At 62.9% G+C, this 25,009-nt stretch overlaps 2 protein-coding genes across 5 annotated transcripts in view; both read right to left on the bottom strand.

Moving 5' to 3' along the window:
- Window positions 1–730: 730 nt before the first annotated feature.
- Window positions 731–14,117, bottom strand: CACTIN (cactin, spliceosome C complex subunit). The gene is made up of 10 exons (XM_057709940.1): window positions 13,865–14,117; window positions 10,518–10,992; window positions 7,784–7,879; window positions 7,175–7,320; window positions 6,264–6,426; window positions 6,059–6,173; window positions 2,699–2,891; window positions 2,076–2,198; window positions 1,708–1,988; window positions 731–1,356 (listed from the first exon to the last, which is right to left on the bottom strand). The coding sequence occupies exons 1-10, from the start codon at window positions 14,041–14,043 to the stop codon at window positions 866–868; spliced, it is 2,262 nt and encodes a 753-aa protein (XP_057565923.1). The 5' UTR covers window positions 14,044–14,117; the 3' UTR covers window positions 731–865.
- Window positions 14,118–18,205: 4,088 nt separating this feature from the next.
- Window positions 18,206–25,009, bottom strand: part of PIP5K1C (phosphatidylinositol-4-phosphate 5-kinase type 1 gamma) — a 53,926-nt gene continuing 47,122 nt past the window's right edge. Inside the window, exons 16-19 of one of the 4 annotated variants that reach the window (XM_057709878.1) lie at window positions 22,908–23,028; window positions 21,398–21,475; window positions 18,822–18,905; window positions 18,411–18,534 (exon numbers count right to left, since the gene is read on the bottom strand). In XM_057709878.1, the coding sequence (XP_057565861.1) occupies window positions 18,532–18,534; window positions 18,822–18,905; window positions 21,398–21,475; window positions 22,908–23,028 (286 nt within the window). In that variant the 3' untranslated portion in view covers window positions 18,411–18,531. Of the gene's footprint in view, window positions 18,535–18,821; window positions 18,906–21,397; window positions 21,476–21,688; window positions 22,007–22,907; window positions 23,029–25,009 lie in introns of those variants that run through there. The other 3 variants (XM_057709874.1, XM_057709875.1, XM_057709873.1) reach the window with 3 other exon arrangements.

Raw genomic sequence — 25,009 nt, forward strand, 5'->3', positions numbered from 1 at the left:
CTAAACTTACTCTAAAATAAAATGTTTATTAAAAACACATGCCACCTCACAAGTAGACTGATTAAATGAAAATAAACAAGGTTTTCCCCCCCACCTAAAAAAATCTTTTTAGAGAAACAACCTGCAATGCAAATGTTTCCAGATGAAACAGGGTGTTTGGGGGAGGCTGTGTGAGGCGCTTCAGGCTTCTTCCCACGAGCTTGGAAATGTCTCTGTAAGAAAACTTTAAAAGCCATCTGTTTCTGGGATGGGCCTGCCTGGGGCACCGCTGACAGTCTGGACGAGTGACTGTACCTGTCAGGCCCTCGACTGTCCCCGTCCGAGACTCGGGGACTAGGAGGGTGGCTCTGTGGTGGCTGGGAGGAGCCTAGAGGGATGTGCAAAGGCCCAAAGGCCAGACAGGGCATCACAGCCCCACCCTGGGGCTCCCGCACTTGGCAGCTGTGGAAGGACATTCCCAGAGCTGATGGTGGGTGCTGACGTGTCCTCCGAGCCCACCGGGAGGAGACTGACCCCAGGCAGCACCAGGGGCGAGGTGGGGGGCCACAGAGCTCAGACATCCCCGGACGGCGGGCGACACGGGGCCTGTCTTGGGTGGGGCTCAGCGTCAGTCGGAAGGCTGAGGGCTGGCGACACTTGGCCGGTTCCCTGGACTCTGAAAATGCCATCAGCGGCCCCTCCCGTGGGTCAGTGCCCCCAGGCTGCCCTGTCAGTGGGTCCCCTCGACTCCCCGAGGCAGGCTCCGCAGGGACCTCGATTCGCACCGGAAGTGAGGCCCCGCGAGAAGGAGGCCCAGAGCTGGGGGAGGCTGCCGGCCTCCCACGCCCCCGGCCAGCTCGCAGCGGTCTGGGAGGGCGCCCGGCCGTCACCGCCGGTAGCGGTAGCGCTTGAAGTGGAACCAGAGCTGGAAGATGCCGTTGGCGAACTGGCAGCGGAAGCCGTGGCGGTGCGAGTACTCCCACTCGCGGTTGACGATCTTGAAGGCGATGTCCTCGTAGGGCGGCCCGGCGTGGAAGCGGAGCGTGGCGAAGTCCTTGTTGTCGGCGCACGCCTCCAGGAAGTACTCGGGCGTGGAGCGCTTGTCGATGAGGTCGGGGTAGAAGATGTTGAACTTGTAGCCCTGCACGATCTTGGGCGGCGGGTTGTCGAAGTCGTAGTGCGTCTGGTTGTACTTGTTCCACTCGAAGCCCGTGTGCACGCGGTTGAAGAAGCGCGGCTTGCGCGGCCGGTACTTGTCGGCCCACAGGTAGGCCTTGCCGGTGAGCGGCATCTCCACGCTGAACTGCGCCTCGTCCTGGCCCATGCCCTCCTTGGCGCGCCGGAAGAAGATGTCCTCGGCGCTCTCGCTGGCGTCGCCTGCGGGCGGGGCGCGTTCACCGGGACGCCGGCCCCACCCGCCTCCCTTTCCCCGTCACGAGTCCCCCCGCCCTCCCCGGTGGGCACCAGACACCACGTGTCCCTGGCCGAGGTGGCCGAAGAGCCTGGGGGCTCGAGGCCTGCAGGGGGACCCCTGTACCGGGGCGGATGGCCGGTGTTAGGAGCTCAGAGCAGAGCCGAGCACGGGAAGTGCAAGCCACCATCCCTGTGTCCTGGGGACCAGCAGGTCTCGCGCAAAACAAACAAATGAGCGAGGGGGCGGTGAAGGAGCAGGTTCCCCTCCAAGGGGAAGCCCCGCCCTGGCCCCGCCCCTTCGCCCCGCCCCCTTACCCGTGACCTGGAGCTGCTGCCTGGACAGCTGCAGACGCTGCAGGTCCTCGTCCGGCTCCAGCACGTGCGCGTCCAGCGGCAGCTCGTGGGCTGTAAGCAGCCGCGGGCTGTACTTGCCGGCGTCGTAGTCATCCAGGCTCTGCTGGATCAGGTCCTCCTCCATGAGCACCGCCTCCCCGTCCGCCTCGCCCTCCGCCGGCGCTGCCTCTTCTGCCTCGGGCTCGGCGGCGCCGCCCTCCAAGGGCCCAGGCTCGGTGGGGGCCGGGTCCTCAGGCTCCAGGCTGCGAGAGAGAGCTGGGCTGAGCGGGGCGGGCAGCGGGCGGGATCCCCGGTCCCGGCGGGCGGGACACGTCCAGACCCGGGCCTACCTGTGGCCGGGGGACGGCGGCTCCTGCTTGAGGATGGGGAACAGGGGCTCGCTCTCGACGCCCTGCTCCTGCTTCAGCTTGTACAGCTTCTGCCGCAGCACGTCCTGGTGCCGCTCGCGGAGCCTGGAACGCAGGCCGGAAGGTCACCCTGACACGCCGAGGGGAAGGCTCCCCACAAGGATTTCTCATGGCCCCCCATTGTGCAGCAAGGACCTGGAGGCTCAGGGCCGCAAGTGACCGCGGCCCAGGCGCACACGGGGAGGGGGCAGTGCCTGTACTGCGGTGTTCACACGCAGGCGTCACCTAAGGGCTTCGCTGGGCGGGAAAAGGACTGGGGACAGGCGAGGAAGAGGCTAAATTTAGAAGCCACTGCACTCAGCGGCAGACAGGAACCGTGTGTACACGGCAGTGCCAAGCGCGCCGAGAATTCACACGCGGGGGTGCGGGGGCCTGCGGAAGGCGGGGACAGCGGCCTCGAGGCTTCCTGTGATGTCTGCCCGGCTGCGGGAAGCAAACACCAGGTGCTCAGCGGAGGCCGGAAGGGAGGCGGGTGGGGAGCTGGGCGGGGGGCTTTCCGGCTGGGGCGCTGGCCTGCGCCTTCCCGTGAGGCCCCGGGCGCTCACCGGGCACGTGCCATGTGCGCGCGCAGCTGCTGCAGCAGGCTCTCCCAGTAGCCCATGTCCAGGTTGGGGCCCCCGGCCCGGATCTTGCCTTCGATGCCCTGGAAGATGACCTGCAGCTGGCTGTACGTCTTTCCCTTGAAGACCGACTGCACGTCCGAACTGACCGAGGCGTTGACCCCCTCTCGCCGCTCACCTGCAGCGGGGTGGGGGCCGCTGAGCGTGGGGCTGGGCCCAGGTCCTCACCCCTCCAGACTGAGGGGCCCCCGAGGGCAAGGCCAGTGCTGCCCGGCCCCACCTCTCCCTCACACCAGCTGGCCAGCTTCCTGGTTTGCGGCGCCCGAGGGCCTCTGGACGTGATGGGTCCTTCCCGCCGTCCCCACCCAGCTCGCCTCCTGTACCCCATCCACCCTCAGGCCTCAGCAAGAACATCCCTCCACTGGAAAGCCTGCCCTGACCACCAGACTGCTGCCCTGGCCTGGATGCCTGATTCTCGGCTTCCCGAGGGCAGGGACCTCCTCGGGGCTCCGGCTGCTGTTTGCTTAGCACTGGGCTGGGTGAACACCGGGGAGACGACCAGCTCGTGCTCTCTGCTCAAAAGCTGGCTTCTTCAAGCCCAGCTAGTGGACAGAGGGTCACGGCTGATAAGACAGGGTCAAGAAAGACCTGAGTCCCTTCAGCCAACCAACCTGGGGCCCTGGAATCAGCATCCGGGCTCCCAAGCAGCCCTGGCCGCAGTGGCAGACCCATGGGGCCGGCAGCCTGGCCTCAGTCTGTAGCAGGTACAGACACCTCATGGGACCAAAACCAAATTCGGTGACACCCCTGACACCCAGCCAAGCAGAGCGCGCACTAACTCAAACACAAGCCAGGCCGGGCGCGCTCAAAGAGACAGAGCCCCCGGTGAAAGCGTACAGCCCAAACAGGCAGCCACCGTAGGCGTCGCTTTCCCAGAAGCCATGGGTGCGATGCCGTTGTTTAAAGGAAGCCAGGTCCTGGGTCTGGACGCCACCCAAATGTCCACCAACAGGGCTGGCTGGCGAGGGCTGGCTGAGGGCCCTCTGGGACAGCGTTTCAGGAGAGGTGGCGGCACCGTGGGGAGCGGGGAGGGCCTGCTTGGGTGGGGGAAAGGCATCTCCTCAGAGCTGCTCCCTGGAAGGAACCACAGGTATTGTGGGGGAGGGGGGTGCTGGGGAGGCCACAGGGACCCACTTCCTACTGCACGCCCTATTGTACAGTTAGGATTTCCCAGCTACAAAAAAAAGGATGAAGGCTGCCATCCGCAGGGCTCCTGGAACAGCGGAGTCTAACCTCACGGCTCCCCCTCTTCTCCTGGAAATCAGACCGAAGAAAGACAAACACACACGCTCTCTGAGGACTCCTGGGACCCCAACCATAACATTCCACAAGGGAAAGGGGACAGAGGAGTGAGGCATGTGGCGGGGAGAAGGGGAGGGAAAGGGAAGCGCCATGAGAGGGGCCGTGGGAGAGGCACGCAGGGGCCTGGGAACGGGAGGGACCCGGAGCAATGTCCCTTCACACTTTCCCGCAGCCATGGGGCAGGGCTTCTGCTTCTGAAGGAAAACATCTTTGACCCAAGGTCCAGACCCAGACCAGCTGAGGGGAGAGAAGACATTTCCTGACACATGGGACGCCAACAACTTCCTGCCTCTCTCCAGAAGTTCCTGGAGCACGCAAAGGCACAAACCACAGAAAAGAGAGATGTGGGGTCCCAAGAAGGGGGGCTCCTCCGCTGGGGCGAGTGCAGGAAGCCCCAGGAGGGTGGCAGTGGACAACCCACCCGTGGTGGGGGAGAAAGGGCCCAGGGACAGGGGCAGGGGGCCCAATGGGAGCCTCCCAGGTGTCTGAGCCCCCGGGGAGAAGTGGGAAGGTGGGGTCCTCGTGCCAAGGTGTTGGTATCGTAAGGGTAGGCACTGTTTGGAATGCTTGATGACCATGTGCTCACTTCCCTGCACGCAATCCTCCTGGAGGTGTCTTCTCACCCCATGCAACAAAAGGGACAGGGAGATCGCCCATCGGCCCCAGGTGGCCAAGCTGCTCGGTGGCCTATGTGCACGCCCAGAGCCACGCCTGTAACTGCCATTCTGTCCAGGGGCCCTGCCGCACCCTCCCAGCCGGCACCACTGCCACCAGACGTTTCTGGACATGCATTTCTTTTTTGCTACTGTTGTTTTCAGTTTTGGGGTTTTTTTTTGGCCGTGCCCTGTGGCTTTTGGGATCTTAGTTCCCCGAACGGGAACGGAACTGAAGCCGGGCCCTCAGCAGTGAAAGCGAAGAATCTTAACCCCTGGAATGCCAGGGAATTCCCATGGACGCCCATTTCTGATGGCAAAGAGTCCCTTCCTTTCTCTGGAACTTATCACAGGATGCGCCCTGCTAAGAGGGTCGAGAGAAACAAAACCACTTACAAAGATAAAAGATGCCCCCCTTTTCCTAAGAGGAAGGAAACTGCCCGACCACCCCAACTGAGCAGAAAACAGCATTTACACAGGCTCAGGGAAGGGAGGGCATTCATCCTCAGCCACCGTGGGTGGGCAGTGAGAGATGGAGGTGAGAGCTCCGCGACACAGGCTCAAGGCCCCAGGAGCTGGACGTTAACGTTGGTGGCTTCAGGGGGGCGGGAGGGGTGGGACTGCAGTGGTTGCTAACGAGCTTATACAGCAGTGGCTCTCAGCCCGAGCTGAATCTGCCTCCCTCGAGGGGACGCTGGGCCACGTCGGGGGACATCTGCGGCTGTCACCACCGGGGACTCCAGCCACCGAGTGCGTGGGGCAGGGAGGCTGTCACATACCCCACAGCGCCCAGGACGGTCCTACAGAGAATGGGCTGCAGTGATGTGCGTGTGTGTGTATGTGGGGGCTGGTGGCAGGGAGAGACTCTGCTTTGGCGCTCGTTTCCCTTGCAATTACAATGTATGCGTGCGATCACTTGGAGGAAAAGAAAGGCGGACGAGAAAAGAACGCCTCGCTGCACGGGTTCCCGCCAAGCGGCGTCGGGTCCTGCGCGCGCTCAGCCTCCGGTGAAAACTTGAAACCCAAACAGAAAAGCCCCGCTGGCGCCGCTCCCACAGAAGCCAAGCGCTAAGGACTGTGGAAAGGAAGCCACTGGCGCTGCTGGGTGAGCCCTCACCCCAGCGGGAGAGCCCCTCGCTCAGGCCGCTGCCCCCGCTGCCCAGTGCTGCCCCCTGGCGGCTGGCAGAGAGGCCCCGGCAGGGCCTGCGCGACCACAGGGGGGCTGCTGAGGCCTGCAGAGAGCCGGACTCTTCTGTGGAGCCACCTGGACCCGCGGGTGCGTCCCCGAGGGCTCCGCCCGGTGCGCCTCTGGTGGCCCGGCCTGCGTTACCTGGCCCCTTGCCGGAGGCCTCCAGCTTGCGGAGCTTGGAGATCTCGTCCTCCGTGATGATGGTCATGTCCCGCCAGAAGTCTGCGTTCTTGCCCTGCTCGAGCTCCATGTACACCTGGAGGCGGAGGCACAGACGGCGGGTGAAGGCCCGCCCACCGGGCTGGGGCGCGGCCGCAGCAGCGGGGGGTGCGCAGCAGGGCAGTACCTGAATGTCCTCCAGCAGGTCCTCCATGTCGGCCACCGTGAGGCCGTTGAGGAAGGTGTAGGGCTCGTGCATCTCCACGGCCAGGTCGTCGTCCTCGGCGCTGATGTACTTGGCCAGCAGGTCAATGGGCTTGGCCCGCCCGTCCCGGATGCGGATCTTGGAGCTGCCGGGGAGCGGGAGGCAGTGTCAGAGCGGGGATGTGTCTTCCCTCCTAAAGACCCTGCCGTTGGGGGTTGACTGGAGCTAAGGGAGGAGCCCAGCCCTCTGTGAGTGGCGGTCAGGGAAGGCTTCCTGGAAGAGGAGGCATCAGGTGGAGGAGCAAGACAGGTCAGTTGGAAGACACAGGCCCAGAAGGGGGCAGAGACAGGAGCGAGGCAGAGTCTGAAAAGCAGCGGGTGGGCGGGGACAGAGAGGACCGCCCGGGGTGAAAGACCTGCAGCCTCAGTGCTGCGCGTGGGGACGTGCGTCAGAGGCTGGCCCTGGTCCAACCCCAGGGAGCCCCGTGACCAGGCAGGTCCGAGCCTCTGGGCACGGGTGGGCAGCCAGGTGAGCAGGGGGCCGGGCCTGGGGCCCACACACCCCACGTGACCCTCGGCAACTTTTGACAGCCCAGGAGCCTCACTTTTCTTGTATGCAGATGAGGCTGCTGAGCAAATCACCTCGTGGGCCGGGGCTGGCCGGGCAGCCGGCAGCCTCTGCTCAGCTGCACGTTCATATGTCCCATGGGGACACGGGTGTGATGAAGGAAGCAGACGGAAAGCATCGCCCGAAAGGAGTCAGGAGGGACCTTGAGGAGGAGGTGGCGGTGGAAACCCGAGGGCCAAGGGGCCCATGTGGGGCGCTAGGCTGGGCTGCCCTCGCTCGGGTGCAGAGGCAGGGGCGCGGGGTGGTGGGAGGCGCGCCGGGCGCACCGCAGCTTGGCCTGCTGGAGGTGGAAGTTGTCCTCCTGCTCCTCCCACGTCTTGAAGTGCTCCGCTTCCTTCTCCCGCTGCAGCATCTCCAGCTCCTGCTCACGCATGGCCTTCTCCCGCTCCCGCTCCAGACGCAACTGCTTCACCTGCGGGGCGCGCGGGGAGGATGAGGGTGGACGGCTGCTGACGGGGTTTCCCGGGTCTGTCCTCATCCTCCCAGGCTGTGGGGTTCCCTAGGGTCGGGGTGGGACTATACCCATGGCCTGGCCCTGGATACAGGAATCGGTCCAGGGATGCCTGAAGCTCTAGACAGACCCTGGGGCAGAAGCGGCCCTCTTTCTGCTAGAGACACAGCAGCCTTTAGCGGCCAGGGTCACCCTGGCCACCCGGCAGGGAGTGTCTCAGAATAAATCCTGGAGGCCAGCAGAGCCGAGGTGGAGGAAACCAGCTCTCTGGAGTCACTGCCCAAGCCCCTGGATCCGGCCATGCCTGAAGCCAATGTCCCCTGGACTTGCCACGTAAGCCAATCGGGTCCCCCTTGACACAGGCCAGGGTGAGCCAGCCTTGGAGCTCTCGGCAGGGAAGGAGGGTGGCCTGGGGTGCCCCCACCTTCTGCAGCTCCAGCCGGTTGTCCTCCTGGATCCTCTTGTTCCGCTCCTTCAGCTCCTTCTCCTCCAGGTGGCTGATCCCCTTCTTCTCCAGGGCCTGGAAGGGCCAACCACACGCCCGCTAAGCAGAGACGCCTCCTCCTGTCGCCCTCCCCAGGACCACCCACCACAGCCTTCCACGGGCTGGTCTAGGAGGCGGGATCCACCCGACCAAAGCACCTGCTCTGTCGACGAGCAGCGCGAGGCTGAGGGAGAAGTGACCTGCCCGCGGCCAGACCCCGGCTTCCACTGGAAGACGCGGCCCCCATCGCCTGCAGGATCGGTTCAGTACGCTCCAGTATCCCGGGGCGCCGTCCACCCCAGCCGTGTGCTAAGATCCAGGGCAGAGGCAGCCCCAGCCCCGCAGGACTCGAGCAGAGCACACACGGAGTCCTACTCAAGGCCCGCTGACGCCCATTTCACACAGAAGTCTGGCTGAACCAGCTGGGTGCTGCCCGGCCCTCAGCAGGTCAGCCCCCGGCTGCCGCGGGGAGGGGCAGAACCAGCAGCGGAGCGAGAGGGGGACTCCAAAAGCACAGCCGCCGAGGTCCCCCGCACAGACCCCTCGGGGCACCACGAGTGCGGCGGGCGGCTCCTCCCTGTGTGTCATCACCTGATGGAGGGGCCCAGGCACAGGCTCCCGGAGACCCTGCACCCCCTCCCGCGTCACCTCACCACTGTTGGCGGTGCCAGGGGCCCAGCCCCGCGCTTCCTGTCACCTCCCCCGGCTCCGAGGGGCACCCAAGGAGCCCCTGCGCACGGAAAAACGCGCCTCCAGTGTGACACAGGGCAGCCCGGCCGGGGCCACTGCCACACAGATCGACAATGACGGCGCTTCCCAGCTCTGCGGCCACTGGGGGCCTGGACGGGGAGAGCCAGCCCTCGGACACGCAGAGCCCTCAACTAATGCTCGGCCCGGAGGCACGTCCACGTCCAACAGCACACCTGCCCCCTCCGCCAGCCCAGCGCCCCGAGGACACGGGGACAAGATGCGTGATGCCATCCACGTGGTCGGGCCGTCTAGCGCCCTGCCCCCGGGACTAGAGAGGCCTCAGAGGCTGGGCTGGGCGTCTCACAGACGCGCCGAGGCCCGCTCGCCCACTGCACATTCACCGCGGGCCAACTGTGTGCCCCGGCCTGGGCACTGAGCCTGCCCCGCGGAGCTCAAACGCCCGCGGGAGTCACACGCCAGGAAGTGGGGCGTGTGTTTAGACGCCCCCTCTGCGACGAGGCCTTTCTGGATCCACGTGTTTAAACTGCAGTCACCTCCCCCGGCCCCGCCTGCCCTCCTTCCCTCTGCTGTGGACTCAGCTAAATGACTTATCTGCAGCCGGTCTCCCCACCGAGACTGCTGGCCACCCGGGGACAGGGAGTTCTCGCTCACGGACGCACGTGCAGGCCCACACGGTACCCAGCACCCGGCAGGCACGTGACTCACAGCTGTTAGGAAAGTGCTAGGAAGGGAGAGGCAGTGCCCTGATAAAGGGGGCGGGGGGCCTGGGGGACCAAGGGGGCAGGAAGCCCTCAGAAGAGGGGACCCATCAGCCGAGAGCTGAAGGCTGGGAAAGCAGCGGCCGTGGGGAGGGCTGGGGAGGCTCCAGGTGGAGGAATGGCACGTGCAAAGGCCCTGAGTGCTGTGCGCTCAGAGCGCGCGGGGCCAGCCGGAGGTCCTGCAGCGTCCACCTCTGCCCACCACGCTCACCCACCCCCACAGCTGTGTCGGGTCGAACTGCCTCCTCCACTAAGATGTGTCCACGTTCCAACCCGGGAACCTGTGCACGTGGCCTTATTTGGAAATAGGGTCTCTGTGGACGTGATTAGTGGATGTCGTACCAGACCAGGCTGGGCCCTAGGCCAGTGATTGGTGTCCTTACAAGACGAGGGAAATCTGGACACAGAGACGCAGAGAGGAGAACGCCACGTGAAGACACAGACACGGAGGGAAGACAGCCAAGTGACCTCAGAGGCAGAGATCGGAGGGTGACAGCTACTAGCCCAGGGTGGCCGGTGACCACCAGAGGCTGGAAGGGGCAAGAAGAGATTCTCCCCTAGAACCTCCGGAGGGAACATGGCTCTGCTGACACCCCAACTTTGAACTTCTGGCCTCCAGAACTGTGAGGGAAACTTGTTTTAAGCCACGTGCCCAAGGCCCTGGCTGGCAGCTGAGGGACTGATGTAAAGTTTGTGGGTTTTTTTTTTTCAAAGTTTATTTTGGTCGTGCTGAGTGGCTTGTGGCATCTTGGTTCCCCAATCAGGATTGAACCCACGCCCCTGCAGTAGAAGCGCCGAGCCCTAACCACTGGACCACCTGCAGTCTCCATCTCGAGGATGAGGTGACAGCTCTGAGGTGACCACAGAATCCCACCCTGGGCGTGTGATGCTGAGAACCCGTTCTCCCACCCCGACTGAGGTCAGGCTGGTTCTGTGGGCAGAGTGCCTGAAACCGTACACCACGGGAGACAGCACAGGAGAAGCTGGCGGAGCTGGGGTGTGTGTGTGTGTGTGTGTCTGTGTGTGCACGTGCGGGTAAAAACACACTCCCAATGGCCAGGTACAACCTGGGCACGTGTGCTGGGAACGCTAAACAGTGGCTCTGACAAGTTGTAACCAGTCTACGAAGCAGAAACCAGCGGAAAGACAGGGAGACCTGGTGAGCGACGCAGGCAGAGCGGAGGCGGCAGCCGCCCGGGACTCACCTTGTTCCAGATGAAGGTGCCCAGCAGGTTGTTGTCGCCGAAGGGGTTGTCGGTGTTGGTGTAGCCCATGTACTCCTCGCCCCAGCCCATCTTCTCCCGCTTCTTCCGCTCCTTGGCCTCCTTCCTGGCCAGCCGCCGCGCGCGCTTCTCCTCGGGCGTCTCGAAGGCCTTCATCAGCTCCTCCTGCTGCTTCCTCTCTTCGCGCCGCCGCAGCCGCTCCTGCAGGCTCTGCCGCTGGCTCAGGGCCGCCGCCTCCCGAGGGCTCTGGGAGCGGCCCGGGGACGCGGAGCTGGACGCAGAGGAGCCCGGGGACCAGGAGCGTGTCCGCCGCCGGGCCCATCGGCCCCGCTGCTGCCGCCGCTCGTCACCCGAGTCAGACTGAGAGGAGCGGTCCTGGGAGCGCCGGCGGGCGGGCGGGGGGCTCCGGCTCTGCCTGCCTCGCCGCTGCGGCCACCGCGCCTCCTCCGAATCCGACCTGCAGGGGGAACCCGCAGAGCTCTGCTTGCCGCCTGCCGGCTGGCCAGCCGTCCCCCTGCCATATACTGGGCGCCCGCTGGGTGCCAGGAGCTGCTCTGGGGACGCAGCAGGGACCAAAACGCTCACAGGCCCTGCCTTCATGGGGCTGACATCTGCACGTACGCACAGTGTGATGCTGGGTGGTGCCACGAGCCACCAAGATGGTAGCGTTAGGGCGTGGAGAGGTCAGAGAGGATGTCTCTGAGGAGGTAACACCGGAGGAAGTGGGGAAGGGAGCTACAGGGAGATCTGGGGAAAGTGACCCAGGCAGAAGGCACAGCGAGACCAAAGACCCTGGGGCAGGAATTTACTTGGCATGTTCAAGAAGCAGCAGGCAGGCCTGGTGTGGCTGGAGCAGAGTGAGTGTGGTGGAGGGCGGGAGGGCAAGCAGGCGGAGGCCGGATGGCGCAGGAGCTATAAGCTCTGTCTGAGGCATCCAGGGAGGGCTTACAAGGTGTCCAGGACAGGCAGGAGTGAACCGGACTAAGACTGGTGGGAAGGGCTTCCTAGGTGGCGCAGTGGTTGAGAATCCGCCTGCCAATGCAGGGGACACGGGTTCGATCCCTGCTCTAGGAAGATCCCACATGCCGCAGAGCAACTAAGCCTGTGCGCCACAACTATTGAGCCTGCACTTTAGAGCCCATGAGCCACAACTATTGAGCCCATGTGCTGCAACTACTGAAGCCCACGTGCCTAGAGCCTGTGCCCGCGCACCACAACGAAGAGTAGCTCCCACTCACCGCATCTAAAAAGAAAGCCCGTGCACAGCAAAAAAAGACCCAACATAGTCAATAAAATAAATAAAATAAATTTATAAAAAAAAAAAAAGGGGGCTTCCTAGGTGGCACAGTGGTTAAGAATCCGCCTGCCAATGCAGAGGTCACGGGTTCGATTCCAGCTCCAGGAAGATCCCACATTCCAGCTCCAGGAAGATCCCACATGCCGCGGAGCAACTAAGCCCGTGTGCCAAAAAAAAAAAAAAGATATGTGGCCTTTATAATACCTAAGTTACAGCAATAAAGTATAAAAAAAAAAAAAAAAAACCTGAAGAAAAAAAGAAAAAAAAGATTGGTGGGAATACAGAGCCTTGGAAGGGCACTGCGAGCAGGGCAGGCGATGTACGAATCCTGGGGATAGAATCTGTAATGTTGGGGGCCTTTGGGCAACTAACTGTCTTTATTTTGTCAAATGCTCCACCTAGTAAGCTCAGGTCAAAAAAATCTACACCATGAAAACCAATTATTTTGAGATACTTAAATACAAACTACAAATGTGGTCAAATCGTCACAAACAACATTGCCCCTAATTACATATCTAGGGTGGCTGATTCTTGTGAATAACTAAAATCTTAGAAACCAGAAGATGATAATAACGAGACTTACTGCTACACGTGAACCGATGCTAAAACATCAACCCCGGGGCCTTGAAGTGGAATTAGCAAACTTTTTCTGTAAAAAGCCAGAAGATCTATGGCATGACCACTCAACTCTGCTGTCATAATGCAAAAGGGGCCACAGAAAGGACATCGACAAATGGACATAGATTTGCTCAATAAAATTAAATTTCATTTCTGGACACCAAAACTTCCATTTCATACACAGGTTTTCCAAAAAGCCCGCTCTGGTTTTTCTGTAACATCTTATGGAAAAACCCAAATGAATTTTTTGGCCAACCCAAATAATTTTCACATCATGAAATACTATTCTTTTGATTTTTTTTCCCTCTCACCGTTTAAACCTGCAAAAACTATTCTCAGTCCGCAGGCTGTAACTTGCCAAGCCCTGGTTTAAACCATCTCTTCACTATTTCCGCTGCTTATATCTTCCTGGAATTCCTCGGTGGCAATGATCTTACGAGACTTAAAAATGAAAAGCCACCTTCTCAAACCTCGAGGGTGATCAGCTCTGACGGACGACAGCCACTCTGGCTATGGTGTGGAGAACAGGCTGGAGGGATGGGAGACAGTGCGTGCCTGGAGAGGCCCCGGGGTGATCCTGAGGGAACAGATGAGGAAACTTGGGCGACAGTGGGGTGGGGACTGGCCTGAGTATCACAGCCAGTTATAGGCTGAGCCGCACTAGGACCCAGATCTGAGAGTCAGGCCCTGTCACAGTGCTGGTTCCTTTGTGCCAGGGCAGACTCAAGCCAGGTCTGGCCAGGTGCCCCATCTCCAGAAGAAAAGGGCTGTGGACTGAGGGGAGGCTGAGCACCAAGTCTCAGGAAGCGACGGAGTCCTGCCACCTGCCATCGACAGTCCTTCCCTCTCACACTCCACCTCCATGAGCAAGTGCTGTCACCTCTACTTCGGAAATCCCTCTCAAATCTACCCACTTTCCGACTGTACCTCCGCACAGCCTCCCTCTCCTGAAGGCCATCATCATCTGTTGCCTGGACAACCTCACTATCTTCCTTCTCCCTGGTGTCACTCCTGCCGACCCGCTCAGTCCCTTCCCCACGCGAAAACCGGCGGGAGTTCTGGGAAGTAATCCAGACCACATCACTCCCGGTTAAAAATCCTCCACAGCTCCCTACTCCCCTCCAAATCACAGTCAAACCCTTCACCACGGTACACAAGACTGCACGATCTGGTCTCCCGCTTCCTCTCCGACCGCATCGACTCCTCTCCGCCCCGCTCACGGCGCCTCTTGCCGTTCTCCCAACCACCAGGTGCCCTGCCTGGAACGCCTCTGGCTTTCCTTCCGCTGCCCGGTTAATTCCGACGTGCTCAGAGGTGCCCTTCTTCAGGAAGCCCTCCCTGGCTCACTCGGGGGGTCTCCCAGCTCCCCGAGGCTGGAGCCGGACCCCCAGCGCGGCTCACACGGCGACCCTACCCGCGCTCCCGGCTCCTGCGCCTCCTCCTGCGCCGCCCCTCGTCGTCCCGGCGACGTCGGTTTCGCCGCCCATGGCTCCCGCTCCCACTTCGGCTCCGACTCCGACTCCCGCTCCGGCTCCGCTGCCTTCGGCCCCTGCGACCAGCCGACCGCGAGCGCGAGCGTGTGTCCCGACCCATCGGCTGGGACGGTGGCGGCGGAGCGGACCCAAATATCCGGGGCCTGCGCCGGGGGCCTTCCTCGCTCGCGGCGCGCACCTGGCTGCCCCGTCCACGCCTGAGCAGGGCGACGGGAACCCATCCCGCCGTCCCATCCCGCGGGGACTCTGACCCCCCGTAGCCCCTCCACCGTCTCCACACGTGGCCTGCGGGATGGACTCCTGCCGGACCGTTGCCTCCAGGCGTGGGGATTCGCTCTTCAGGCAGTACTAGGGGCAGGCCCACGTGGGTCCTCGCGCCTTAGGGAGCCAGAGGCGCTGTGGGCGGAGCAAGCGCAAATCAGGAACTGTGAGGGGGCGGAGCCTGGGGAGGCGGGACCAAGAAGCCTGTCCGGAAGGGAAGGGGAGCCTGCGTGGGCGGGGCCTAGGAGGCGGGATCCAGAGAAGGCGGGGTCTCAGGGGGCGTGGCCAAGGCAGGCGTGTCCCGCGAGTGCGGTCTCGCGGGTGTGGAGGCGGGGAAGCCTTAAGACGTGAGGTTCGAGCGCACGCTGCTCAAGGAGGCGAGGGGTGGGAGCTGGGTCGGAGACTGAGAAGCCTTGGGTGTTGGGCTGACCCTCTGTGAGAGTCACCATCATTGCTTCGCCACCCGCCAATACCTGTGTGTTTCCAGGGTTAAGCCAAAAAAAACCCCCCAGACCAAAAAGCTTGGGTAACTCCCTAAGTTCCCCATTAACCCATTTGATAGATGGGGAAACTGAGGCTCAGAGAGGGAAAGTCACTGTAACACCCCGCCCCCAATGAGGCGGTGTGGAGCTGGGATTTGAACTTGGTGGTCTGGCTTTGTCCTGTGGGTGCTGGCGAACTGTGGGAAGGCTCTGGGCAGGGAGGGAGGAAGGGGTCGTTAGGCGGAGTCCCTGCAGGGCAAGAGGCAAGACCACAAAAGGGCAAGAGTGGAGGCCCAGAGAGCTAAAGCACCCGAAAGTTCTGCTCTGAGCTCCCCCAGCCCACCCCTGAGGATGGTACTTAATACTTTAAGCTAATGCTTAAAATATTTATAACACAACTTCCTAGACGCTAGCTTTGTACGCTCTGCTTGGGGCCGAGGCGCCGGTGGAGGCAGTGGCGCCGAGGGAACCGTTGATAACCGCCTGTCATGGGACGTGGGTTATCCTGGTGATTTTCCCGCTGCAGATGCATCCTTGAGTGTATCTGAATACTCATCTCTTAATGTAAGGTGAGTACATTGTCGATCGCCTCGTCTCGTGTGTAAACAAGCTGTGCGTATGCGTCTGGGATCAAAACTGGGTTTCCAAGGGCGTGCTTAGAGACGGGATCATATTATTTTCAATGCAGTGTTTCTCCAGTTGGGAAATATTTCTGGGAGAAATATTTTCCCCTTAAAAGGGATCCATGCATTACTCAATTTCAATGACTCTGGCAGAATAAATACAAACTGCAGGGAGTGTTTGTTTCTTCCAGCTGGGCTGCACTGATGTTAGCTTTTAAAAGTTTTTCCGAACTGAACTGGAACCCAATGCTATTAAGGCATCTGGGGCTGTTGTTATTTATTTGGATTCTTACTAAGGTTTCTTTGCACAGAGAGACAGAGAGGCGCCCAATGCTTATTACCCGATTTATTAGAGAGATCTCTTCAACGTAAAAAGGGGGGGGGGCGGTGGGGCTGGGGGGTCTGGGGCTGCATATGAGTGTTATGGGGCCAGCAGTCGCCACGGTTACAGAGGCGCCCTCGGCTCTGGGTTTGAGCGGGACGGCATCCTGTGCCCGAGGAGGCTGTGCCCTGGATTGTCACACACCAGACCACGGGGGGCTGAGCACAGGGAACCCCCGGTGAGAATTAAGACACACAAGGTTTGCAGTTTCGTTGTGTTTGGAAATCAGTTCGGCCATAAAAACGGGGTTGGGGTGGCTGGGGACAGGCGATGCAACTGAACCACCAGAGAAGGTGGTCACGGGTGCTCGTCCCGGGGTGGGGACCGAGGGGCTGCGGCGACAGTACCATGGCAGGGGACCCCACCAGGAGGGGAGTATTGCACTGAGCCAGGTGGTGGAGGGAGGGGGCAAGAGGCAGCAGAGGCCAGAGGCCAGCAGGGGACACACGGGAGGGTGCACCTTGTCAGTCTCAGAACACGCCTTTCGTTTGTACAGAACAGCGCGGCAGACAGCGCCCACGTTCTCAGTGACAGCAGCCGTCAGGGACGAGCTGGGACGGTACCAGGGCATCGCCACTAAGGAGCTGACAGATTTCTATCCTGCGGGTGGGGGCGGGGGTGACAGCTGGGTGGGTCCAGGGCCCTCCTTGCCGGCGGTCTGGGGAAGGCCGTCAGTTCGCTACCCATTATAAGTAAGGTCTCGCCTTCCCACCCCTGCCCTGGCCATAAGCACACACCTCCCGCTGGCCCAGTCCGCGGACCACTTTGCATCCGTGTGACAGTTCTCTGCAAAGGGGACAAAGAATGCAACCAACACAAAGGAGGTCTCCGAAGGGATGTTCGTGACTTAGCACAAAAATGGAAATGTCTTGATCGCCAGGTTTGCAAATTTCTCTAAGTCAGCATCTGACCAATGCGTTTGTTCCGTGATTCACTCAGGAGAGCCTGGGGGCCCAGCTCCCGCGGCTGCAGGTGGCTGAGGGTGCCCTGGACGTGGGGACTGCTGCTGTCTTCCCCACGGGATGCACTGCGTCACTGCACCCGGCCTGTGGGGGGCCGGGCGGGCCCTCCGATGTCGGCTTTTGGGCGACACAGCAGTCCGTTAGTCACCTTCAGACCTCTGCCCTCTCCGTCTGCCTCCCCTAGGGCGGGATGGGGGCAGGCACTGCAGACAGGCGCAGGTGTGAACTCCTGGCGAGGACGCTCCGCGGTCTGGACACACCTCCCGTGGGCAGGAGGGGAGGACACTGTTTTGCTTCTGGTCCAAGACACCCACAGGCTTGTTCCGACAGGTCCTCTTCCCAGAGCCTCGTGCTGCGATGTCCCTGGCGGCCCTGCGAGGGGAGAGCCCCGGGGCGCAGCCTGGTCCTCCAGGGAGGAGAGGTGTAGCCAGCCACCAGGTCCCGTCCAGGCGTGGGGCAGTGGGCTACGCCAGGGCGGCGAGGAAGGGCCCGGGGAGCAGGAGGACAGCAGTGTACGTGGCTTGCAACCGACTCGAAAAATCGAATTCCTGGATCGACAGGCTCTCCAGCCGTCTCAGGCTCCACCGGGGAGGGAAGGTGGGGAGGAATTCTTCCAGAAGGTGCAACGTCCACTCCACACTGGCTCCCAGCTCCTCCCGCACAGGGCCGAGAGGGCAGAGGGGGAAACCATCCCTGATGTGTCCCCCTCCGGAGGCAGGAGAGACCGTGCAAAGCTGTCAGCTCCAGCAGCACCCCCTACCCACTGCGGACACAGCGGGGGTCCCTGGCGGCCACCCTGTGGGGCTCTGGGCCAACAGTGGTTGCGTTGCTGAAGATGACGCCCTCCCCTGCCCCCCCCAAAATTCTGTTTTTCACCAAGAATTTCTCCTCCTGTCCCTCAGTCGGCACAGGCATCTCCATCACTAAAAAGAGAGAGGATGCCCACCTCAGTCCCCTTACTCGAGGGGGTCTGGTCCTCTAGGCCGGGCGGGCTGACTGCGGGGCTGTGCTCCAGGACACAGCTCTCGGGAAGTCCCGTGGCCTGAGGGCCCGGCCCATCCTCTGGAGGAGAGGGAAGCCCACAGCCCTGAGCTCCGTTGAGGGGGGCGGCATGCATCCACACGGAGGTTCCAGTCACGCCTGGTGGTTCCTGCTCGTGGTCCCCAGGGAGGCGGGTGGTGGGAAGCAGGTGCCGAGAGATGGCAGGGGTGATTGTGGGGAGAGCCGTCCTCAGCCGCCACTCAACCACCCTCAAGGATGGTGTCCGGCTCTCGGCCAGAAAACCCGAGCCAAGAGCACCTGGCAGGCGCCGTGGGTGTCCTCCGGAGGCACCCTGGGGACCCGGTGGCCCTTCCATCCCAGGGGCCCGTCCGTCCTGGCCAGGACTTGGAGTGGATTCCACTGGGGCACAGGTCCCTGGAGCCTAGGGCCTGCTTCCCTCAGCAAGACACATGCAAGCACAGCAAAGAACCAAAAGTGCAGTGGAATGGAGTTTCTTCTTTTCCCTTGTGGAGTGGGGTGGTTTTTTTTTTTTGGCCTTTTTCTTTTTCTAAAAAAAACACACACGCGTGTGCCGCCACGTCTGTGCAAAGAACAAGGGCCCCAAATAAATACACGATCGATCGGAAACTCAGGAGTCTTCACAGCATGAGGCGCAGGGAGCTGCCGGGGGGCCGGGGCCAGGCGCGTGCCCGGGCGGCTCGCTCTGCAGCCGAGGGGCGGCAGCAGCGGCGTCGAGGGGAGGGCGAGGGCGAGGGCGAGGGCCGGCGGCCAGGCGGGCGTCTCCCGGGCTCTGGGCCGAGCGGGGCGGGCGGCACCTCCAGGAAGCGGCCGGGGCAGCAGCCGGCGCTCGGCTCCGGGTCAGTGACCGCGCAGGGATTACTGCGGAGGCAAGCGGGCGGGTGAGGCACGGCGGGCCGGGGCCGGATCCCCACCCGGCGGGCCTCCCCGGGCCGGATCTGGCCCCATGGCCGGTGTCACGGGCCAGGGACCCCGGGAACCGTGGGGGCCGGACAGGGGCCACCACGCGGCAGAGCCCGGCTGCCCCTCCCGCCCTGGGCCTCCGTGTCCCCGTCGGTCGCGGGGGCCAGGCTCTCAGGCCCTCCTCGGCCGAGGCCACGGCCTGAGCCCCCGAGCGGGCCCGGCTGGCCGGCTGCGGGCGCACTTACTGTGTTGCTCTCGCCGTCGGAGGCGGGCTGGGCCTGCGCGCTATAGTGAAGCGGGGAGTACACCCAGCTTCTCTCATCGGTGGGCTGGAGGGCGGGCAGGCGGGCGGCACGTGCAGGAGGGGCGCAGAAGAAGAGCAGGGTGCGAGGAGGCGGGAGAGAGGCGACAGGGAGGAAGGAAGAAACAGAAATAAAAGAGGGGGACCCCCAACGCGGCACGAGCGGGCGGCTCAGCCCCCGCTGCCCTCTCCCTGCGGGGGACCTGCCCCAACCCGGACGGCCCTCGGGCTCGGCGGGGCCGGGCCTCCGGGGCTGAGTGGCCAGAGCGCCGCGGGATGGGCAGCAGGAAGCGGTGAGTGGGGTCAAGGCAGGGCCAGCACAGCGGGAGGGGGGAGGGCGGTGGGTGTGCTCTGCTGTCCTCCCCGCCCCACCCCCCATGGCATCCTGACCTCCGTCCTGGCCTGGCAGCACCCCAGCTGCAGCAGCGCCCTGGGGGCCCTCCGCGGGAGGCCCTGGGCGGTGCAGGTAGGACCACTCGAGGGGGGAGCCCACCTCCTGACCCGGAAGCCTCTTGGCACCAGCACACACAGACCTGCTCAGGGGAGACCTGGGCAGGTGCCACCCAGCGAGCGAGGCGCAGAAGCCTCCCCGCCCGGCTCCGAGAGCCCAGGACAGCTTCCCGGGGAGGGGCGCGGTGGAGCCCAAGTCCAGGCCCGGGGACCGACAGAGGGGGGCTGGGCACCAGGGGCCGCCCTGGGCCAGGGCGGGGAGCCGGCTGCTCTTCCTCCAGCTGGGTCTGGGGAGCGGTCCCAGTCTGGGTCTGACCAGGGGGAGGACGCGCATTCCTGCAGCCATCTCATCCTTCCCAGGTCTGCTCTCACCACCACAACCTTCCTCGGGGCTCCCCCAGCCGCCTCCTCCTCCTCTCTCTTCCTTCCCCCGACCGCGCACCGGCCTGCCACGCCCCGCAGCCTGGGACTTCCACCCTGGCTGGAGTACACGCCTGTCCCGGCCGCGTCCCCCGGGGTGTCGCACGGCCCCTGAGCCCACCGCTCCAGCCCTTCTCGGCCGGGCTGGGACGACAACCCGCCTCACCTGCTGCCCTCGGCCCGCCAGCCGCCTCTGCGCCTGCTCCACCCCACCCTCCCCGCAGCTCACAGGCCACCCCGGCACCCACGTGGGCCCAGGCCAAGCACCGGCGACGGCCGGGGTTCCAGCAAAGGCGCCCGGGAGCCTGGGGGGGCGGGGCGGGGCCGGGCCTGTCTGGGCCACAGCAGGTGCTGACCCTGGGGCGGCTGCCCTGCTGGGCCCAGAGTGGGGACGACTCAGGGGCTCCCCAGGGAGCCCGGTGAGGCGCCGGCCCTGGGGGATCCACGGCGGTCGGGCCAAGGGCACACCCGCCCTGCACGGCAGGCCTCGGGGTCCAGCCTTCCTGCTGCTCTTCCTCTCCTCCTGCCGGCCCCCGGGCCCCTGCTTCTGCAGTGCGCCAGCCGAGGCCGCCCCTTCTCCTCCACCTCCCCACACCCCAGGTGCTTCGCAAAGTCGGGTCAGCCCCCCTCCGGGCAGCCTTTGCCACTGCTCCCTGCCCTGTGGCCCTTGGGGGCCACGTGTCCCCAGCTCTGGGAGCATCTCTGGGGTGCGGAGTGCCCCAAGCGTGGCACGAGGGCTGGGGAAGTGGTCTCCCCTTTCCGGGCTCGCCCGGCAGCGCCCGGCACCCCGTGGTGCTCAGAGGGGCTGCTGACGGGCTGGAGTGTGGTCTCCAAGGGGCCTCGTCTGTTTTTTTTTTTTTTTTTTGTGGGGCAGGGGGGCTCATCTTGAGAACACTTTCGGCCTTTCCCCTGTTCTGCTCGTTCGAGTGTGCCTCTGGGACGCTACTTGACCTCTCTGGGCCCCCCATGTACTGCTCATGGTGACAGCAGTAAGCGCGAACGACGCCCCTGCCACACAACTCCCCCACAGCATCCCAGGCACGCCAGGCGGATAAGCGCTTGTTTGACACACAGGTGCCCGAAGCTAGGGACCCAGATTTTGTCTACACTGCACTCTCATGGACTCTCTGCGGAGCCAGACTCTCAGTTTCTCTATCTGTGAAATGGGTATGGAGACACCAGCTCCTCTCTCCTGCCATCAAGAGCTTGGCTTTGCCGTCCCTCCGCTGACCTGTGAAGCCACCCCATTCAGCGGACAGACGCCCCGTGGGAGCCGCCGGCAGCGAGGTCTGAACACGTGGGAACGGTGCCCCTGGCAGGTCCCTGACCCGGGAGGGCTGGGACAGGGGGTGGGGGCGGCCGGGGGCTGGGGGTCAGGTGCAGACCCCACCATGGCCAGGCCAGCCCCCGGAGCCCCCGCTGTGCTCCTGCAGGCCCAGGGACGCCTGCCCGGGAGGCGCGTGAGGAATGCCCCCACCGGCTGCCCACGGCACAGTGCCCCACGCGGGCCCGCGCTGCCGACTTCAGCCACAGGGACGTTTCCCCCAAGTCCCTTCTCGGAGGAGGAGGGACGGCCAGGACCTGTGGCTCCCTGCTGCCCAGGGCTCGGGGCGGGGCTGGGCTCCCTGCAGGCCGGCCGTGGTCACTTACAGTCCCTGAGGAGCTCAGCGACACGGCCCGCAGTCGGCGACGCCGGGGGGAGTAAATCCAGTACCTCCCATCGGTGAACTGGGCGGGCCGGGTGGGCGGGCGGGGAGGAAGCAAACAGAGGACAGGATGACATGACAGGATGAGGCCACAGGGCCAGGCGGGCGCTCAGGCTGGGAGGGCACCGCGCAGGGCAGGTGAGCCGACGGCCAAGCGGGAGGCGGGGTGGGGGCCCCACTGGCTTCCTTCTCCGCTGCGTGCGGGGCCCGGCCGCCCACTCGGGTTTCGGGACCGCCACGCACACGACAGGACACGGCCCCGGGGCCGCCCCACACAGATCCGGAGACCGGGACACGACCAGCACCGGGGGCGGGAGCTGACGGCGGGTGGGGGGACACACAGGGTGCGCTCGGTACCGTCCAGGCCAGGCAGGGCCGCGCCCCGGCAGCACCGGCTCGGGGACGGAGAGCGGGGAGGTGATAGTTACGGAGCAGCGATGCCAGCGGGAGGGCCAGGCTCACCCCAATGGCCCCCGAGGCCCAGCGCCGGGCAGGGGCAGTCCCCGCTCACTTTCCCGGGGCAGGGTCGGGGCTCACAGGTGAGAATGAAGGCCTGGGAGGAGGACAGGCGGCTGGGTGGGCGTCTGGCCCTCTCTGTTGTGACTGGGACCATCTGATCCCTGAGTGCGGCCACCCAGGGGAGACGGCTCCCAGGACCCACTGTCACGGGCTCCCTGGACTGGGCGTGGCAGGCTCCCAGGCCCCCACGTCACCCCGGCTCCCAGCTGATCTCCCTGCCTGCCTGCGGGAAGTGTGCGGGGAAGGAGGCCCCCAGCTCTGGAGGGAGGTCCCGGGTCCCCGGGGCAGGGCCCTTTCCTACTCTGACGGACGCCACCTCGTCCAGGAGTGGCTGTGCATCCTTATCCCGTGAGATCAGCCGCGTGGAGCCCACCTACCCCTCCCGGTGGGGTCCTGGCCTCCCTGAGCACGGAGCCCGCCCACTGCACCCACCGCCCAGTGAGAGAAGGTGCGTGCCACACCAGCCCCACGGCCAGCCCGGCTGCCCAGGGATGCAGGGCCTGGGCCTCCACTCGGGCCAGCGAGGCTGGCCACTCGAGGCCTCCAGATGTCTCCCGGGGCAGCGCTGGGCCTGGCCTCGGCTCACGGCCAGAGGTGGTCCTGAGGCCTGGCCTGGATGGCGAGGGGCGGGGCGTGCCCACACCAGCCGAGCGTGAGCGTGCGGGCGTGTGCAGGTGCCTGCGAGCGGACCTGAGTGCTAAAGGTGAGCACACACGTGCGGCTGTGCGCCTGAGTGTGAGCGCAGGTGTGCACGAGCGCCGAGTGTGCAACGTGTCAGCGTGAGCACGTGTGAACAGGTGTGGGTGTGAGCACACGTGGGCTCATACAAGCACGTGTCTGCGCACGGTCACGTGTGTGGGCACGTGAGTGCGTGCGCACGTGCAAGCGCAGGTGGTCGAGGGTCCGGCGCGGGAGGGAGCCCCGGGGGGACTTACAAAGTAGATGTCTGTGGCGGGCGCGTCCTCCTCGTCCGAGGCCTGGCTGGCGGGCTCGGAGGCCTGGCTGGCGGTTTCCGCTTCGACAGCAGCAGAGGCACAGGCCGGGGACGCCCCCTCCCTGGGGACACGGGCGGGACACGGGCGTCCTGTGGGGGGGCCTCCAGAAAGCACGCTCCTTCCCTAGCCCACCGCCTGGGACCCTCCGTGCTCCCCACGTCCTTCACCACAGAGACCACAGATGCAGGAAGTCTGACTGCAGGGATGGATTCTGCCTGACAAGTTCTAGTTCCTGCACGAAACAAACGGAACACCCCCCCCGCCCCCCGCACTTTCTGCAGCCCAGGGAACTATGTGCCCACCCCCAGGCAGGTGGGCCTCCCGCCTCCACCCATTCAGGTGCATGCCTGTGGGCAGAGCCCCACCTTACCACTCGCTGGGCAGCCACGTTCCTTCTCGGAGCTTCAGTTTCCTTATCTGTAAAGTGGGGATGCACGGCACCTACTCCCGAGGGGCCAGAACCTTTCTCCTCTTTCCTTTTTTTAACTACGTGCCAGGCCTGTTTGAGGGCCTTGTGTGAATGCACCCACCAAACCTCCACCACAGAAGGGGGGTGCTGCTGCTGCCGTGTGTTACAGATGAGGAAACTGAGGCTCAGAGCGAAGGTGAGGACCGTGCCCGAGGCCTCGGCTGGCGGCCACGCGAGCGGTCAGTAAATTTCACATCCCGGATGAAATGTCAAGTTCTGAGAGGATGGAGCACCTGCAACCATGCGGAACTGGTTCTCCAGTCATGTTTGAGGGCAGCTTGTTTTGTGGGGCAAAGACCGAATGACGTTTTACTCCGCAAGACTGCGGTTAACCCAAGAAAGCTGACGGTGGCAGGAGCCGGTGCGTGTGTGTGAAATAACGGCCAAGTGCACCTGGGAATGTGTGCTGAGTAAAGTCTCTTAAAATAGAATAGGAATTCCAAAAAGTATATAAAGCAAAAATTACAGGAAAAGTGAGAAGAACTTGATAAGGGAATTACAGACGTAAACAGACCAGACAGACGAGAGACAAGTACGGATGTAGAGAATGCCACCAATCAATACACTGGAGAGAAACTTATAAAGAACTTTCCATCTCTTCAAAGAGAGGACACATTTCCCCCAAATGTCCATAGCCACTTAAAAAAGCGAATTTTGTATTTGACCATAAAGATGTTAATCTATTAAAAAAAAAAAAAAAGTTTGTGTGTGTGTGTGTGTGTTTTTCTTTTTTGGCTGTACCGCACAGGATCTTAGTTCCCCGACCAGGGATCGAACCCGCGCCCCCTGCAGTGGAAGCACAGAGTCTTAACCACTGGACCACCAGGGGAGTCCCTAAAGCATAGATTTTTTTAGGCCACTTTCTTCAGCTCAAAACTTAACAAAGTTAGAAATAAGTACCAAAAAGGTAAACAAAAAATCTTGGAACTTCCTAGGTGGTGCAGTGGTTAAGAAGCCACCTGTCAACGCAGGGGACATGGGTTTCATCCCTGATGTGCGAAGATCCCACATGCCACGGAGCAGCTAAGCCCATGGAGCCACAACTATTGAGCTTGTGCTCTAGATCCTGTGAGCCACAATTATTGAGCCCATGTGCCACAACTACTGAAGCCCACGCACCTAGAGCCCGTGCTCCGCAACAAGAGAAGCCAACGCAATGAGAAGCCCGCACACCACAATGAAGAGCAGCCCCCGCTTGCCACAACTAGAGAAAGCCCGTGTGCAGTAGCAAAGACCCAATGCAACCAATAAACAAACAAACAAATAAATAAATTTATATATGAAGAGAAAAATTAAAAAAAAATCTTAAACACTTGAGAGACACCTCTATAAAGCCTTAGTCCAGGGTCTCCCCCACTGCACTGCTGACATCGGGCAGGTCAATCTCTGTTGGGCGTCGTCCTGGACACTGTGGGGTGTGGAGCAGCATCCCTGGCCCCCACCATGATGCCAGGAGCACCCTGAGAGTGACAACCAGAGATTCCCCAGACACTGCCCACTGTCCCCTGAGGGCAGAATCACCCTCCGGTGGTTGAAAACCACTACCTTAATTCAAAGAGGAAATTTTTAAAAA

This window comes from Hippopotamus amphibius, chromosome 15 (genome assembly GCF_030028045.1).
Source record: "Hippopotamus amphibius kiboko isolate mHipAmp2 chromosome 15, mHipAmp2.hap2, whole genome shotgun sequence".
NCBI lineage: Eukaryota > Metazoa > Chordata > Mammalia > Artiodactyla > Hippopotamidae > Hippopotamus > Hippopotamus amphibius.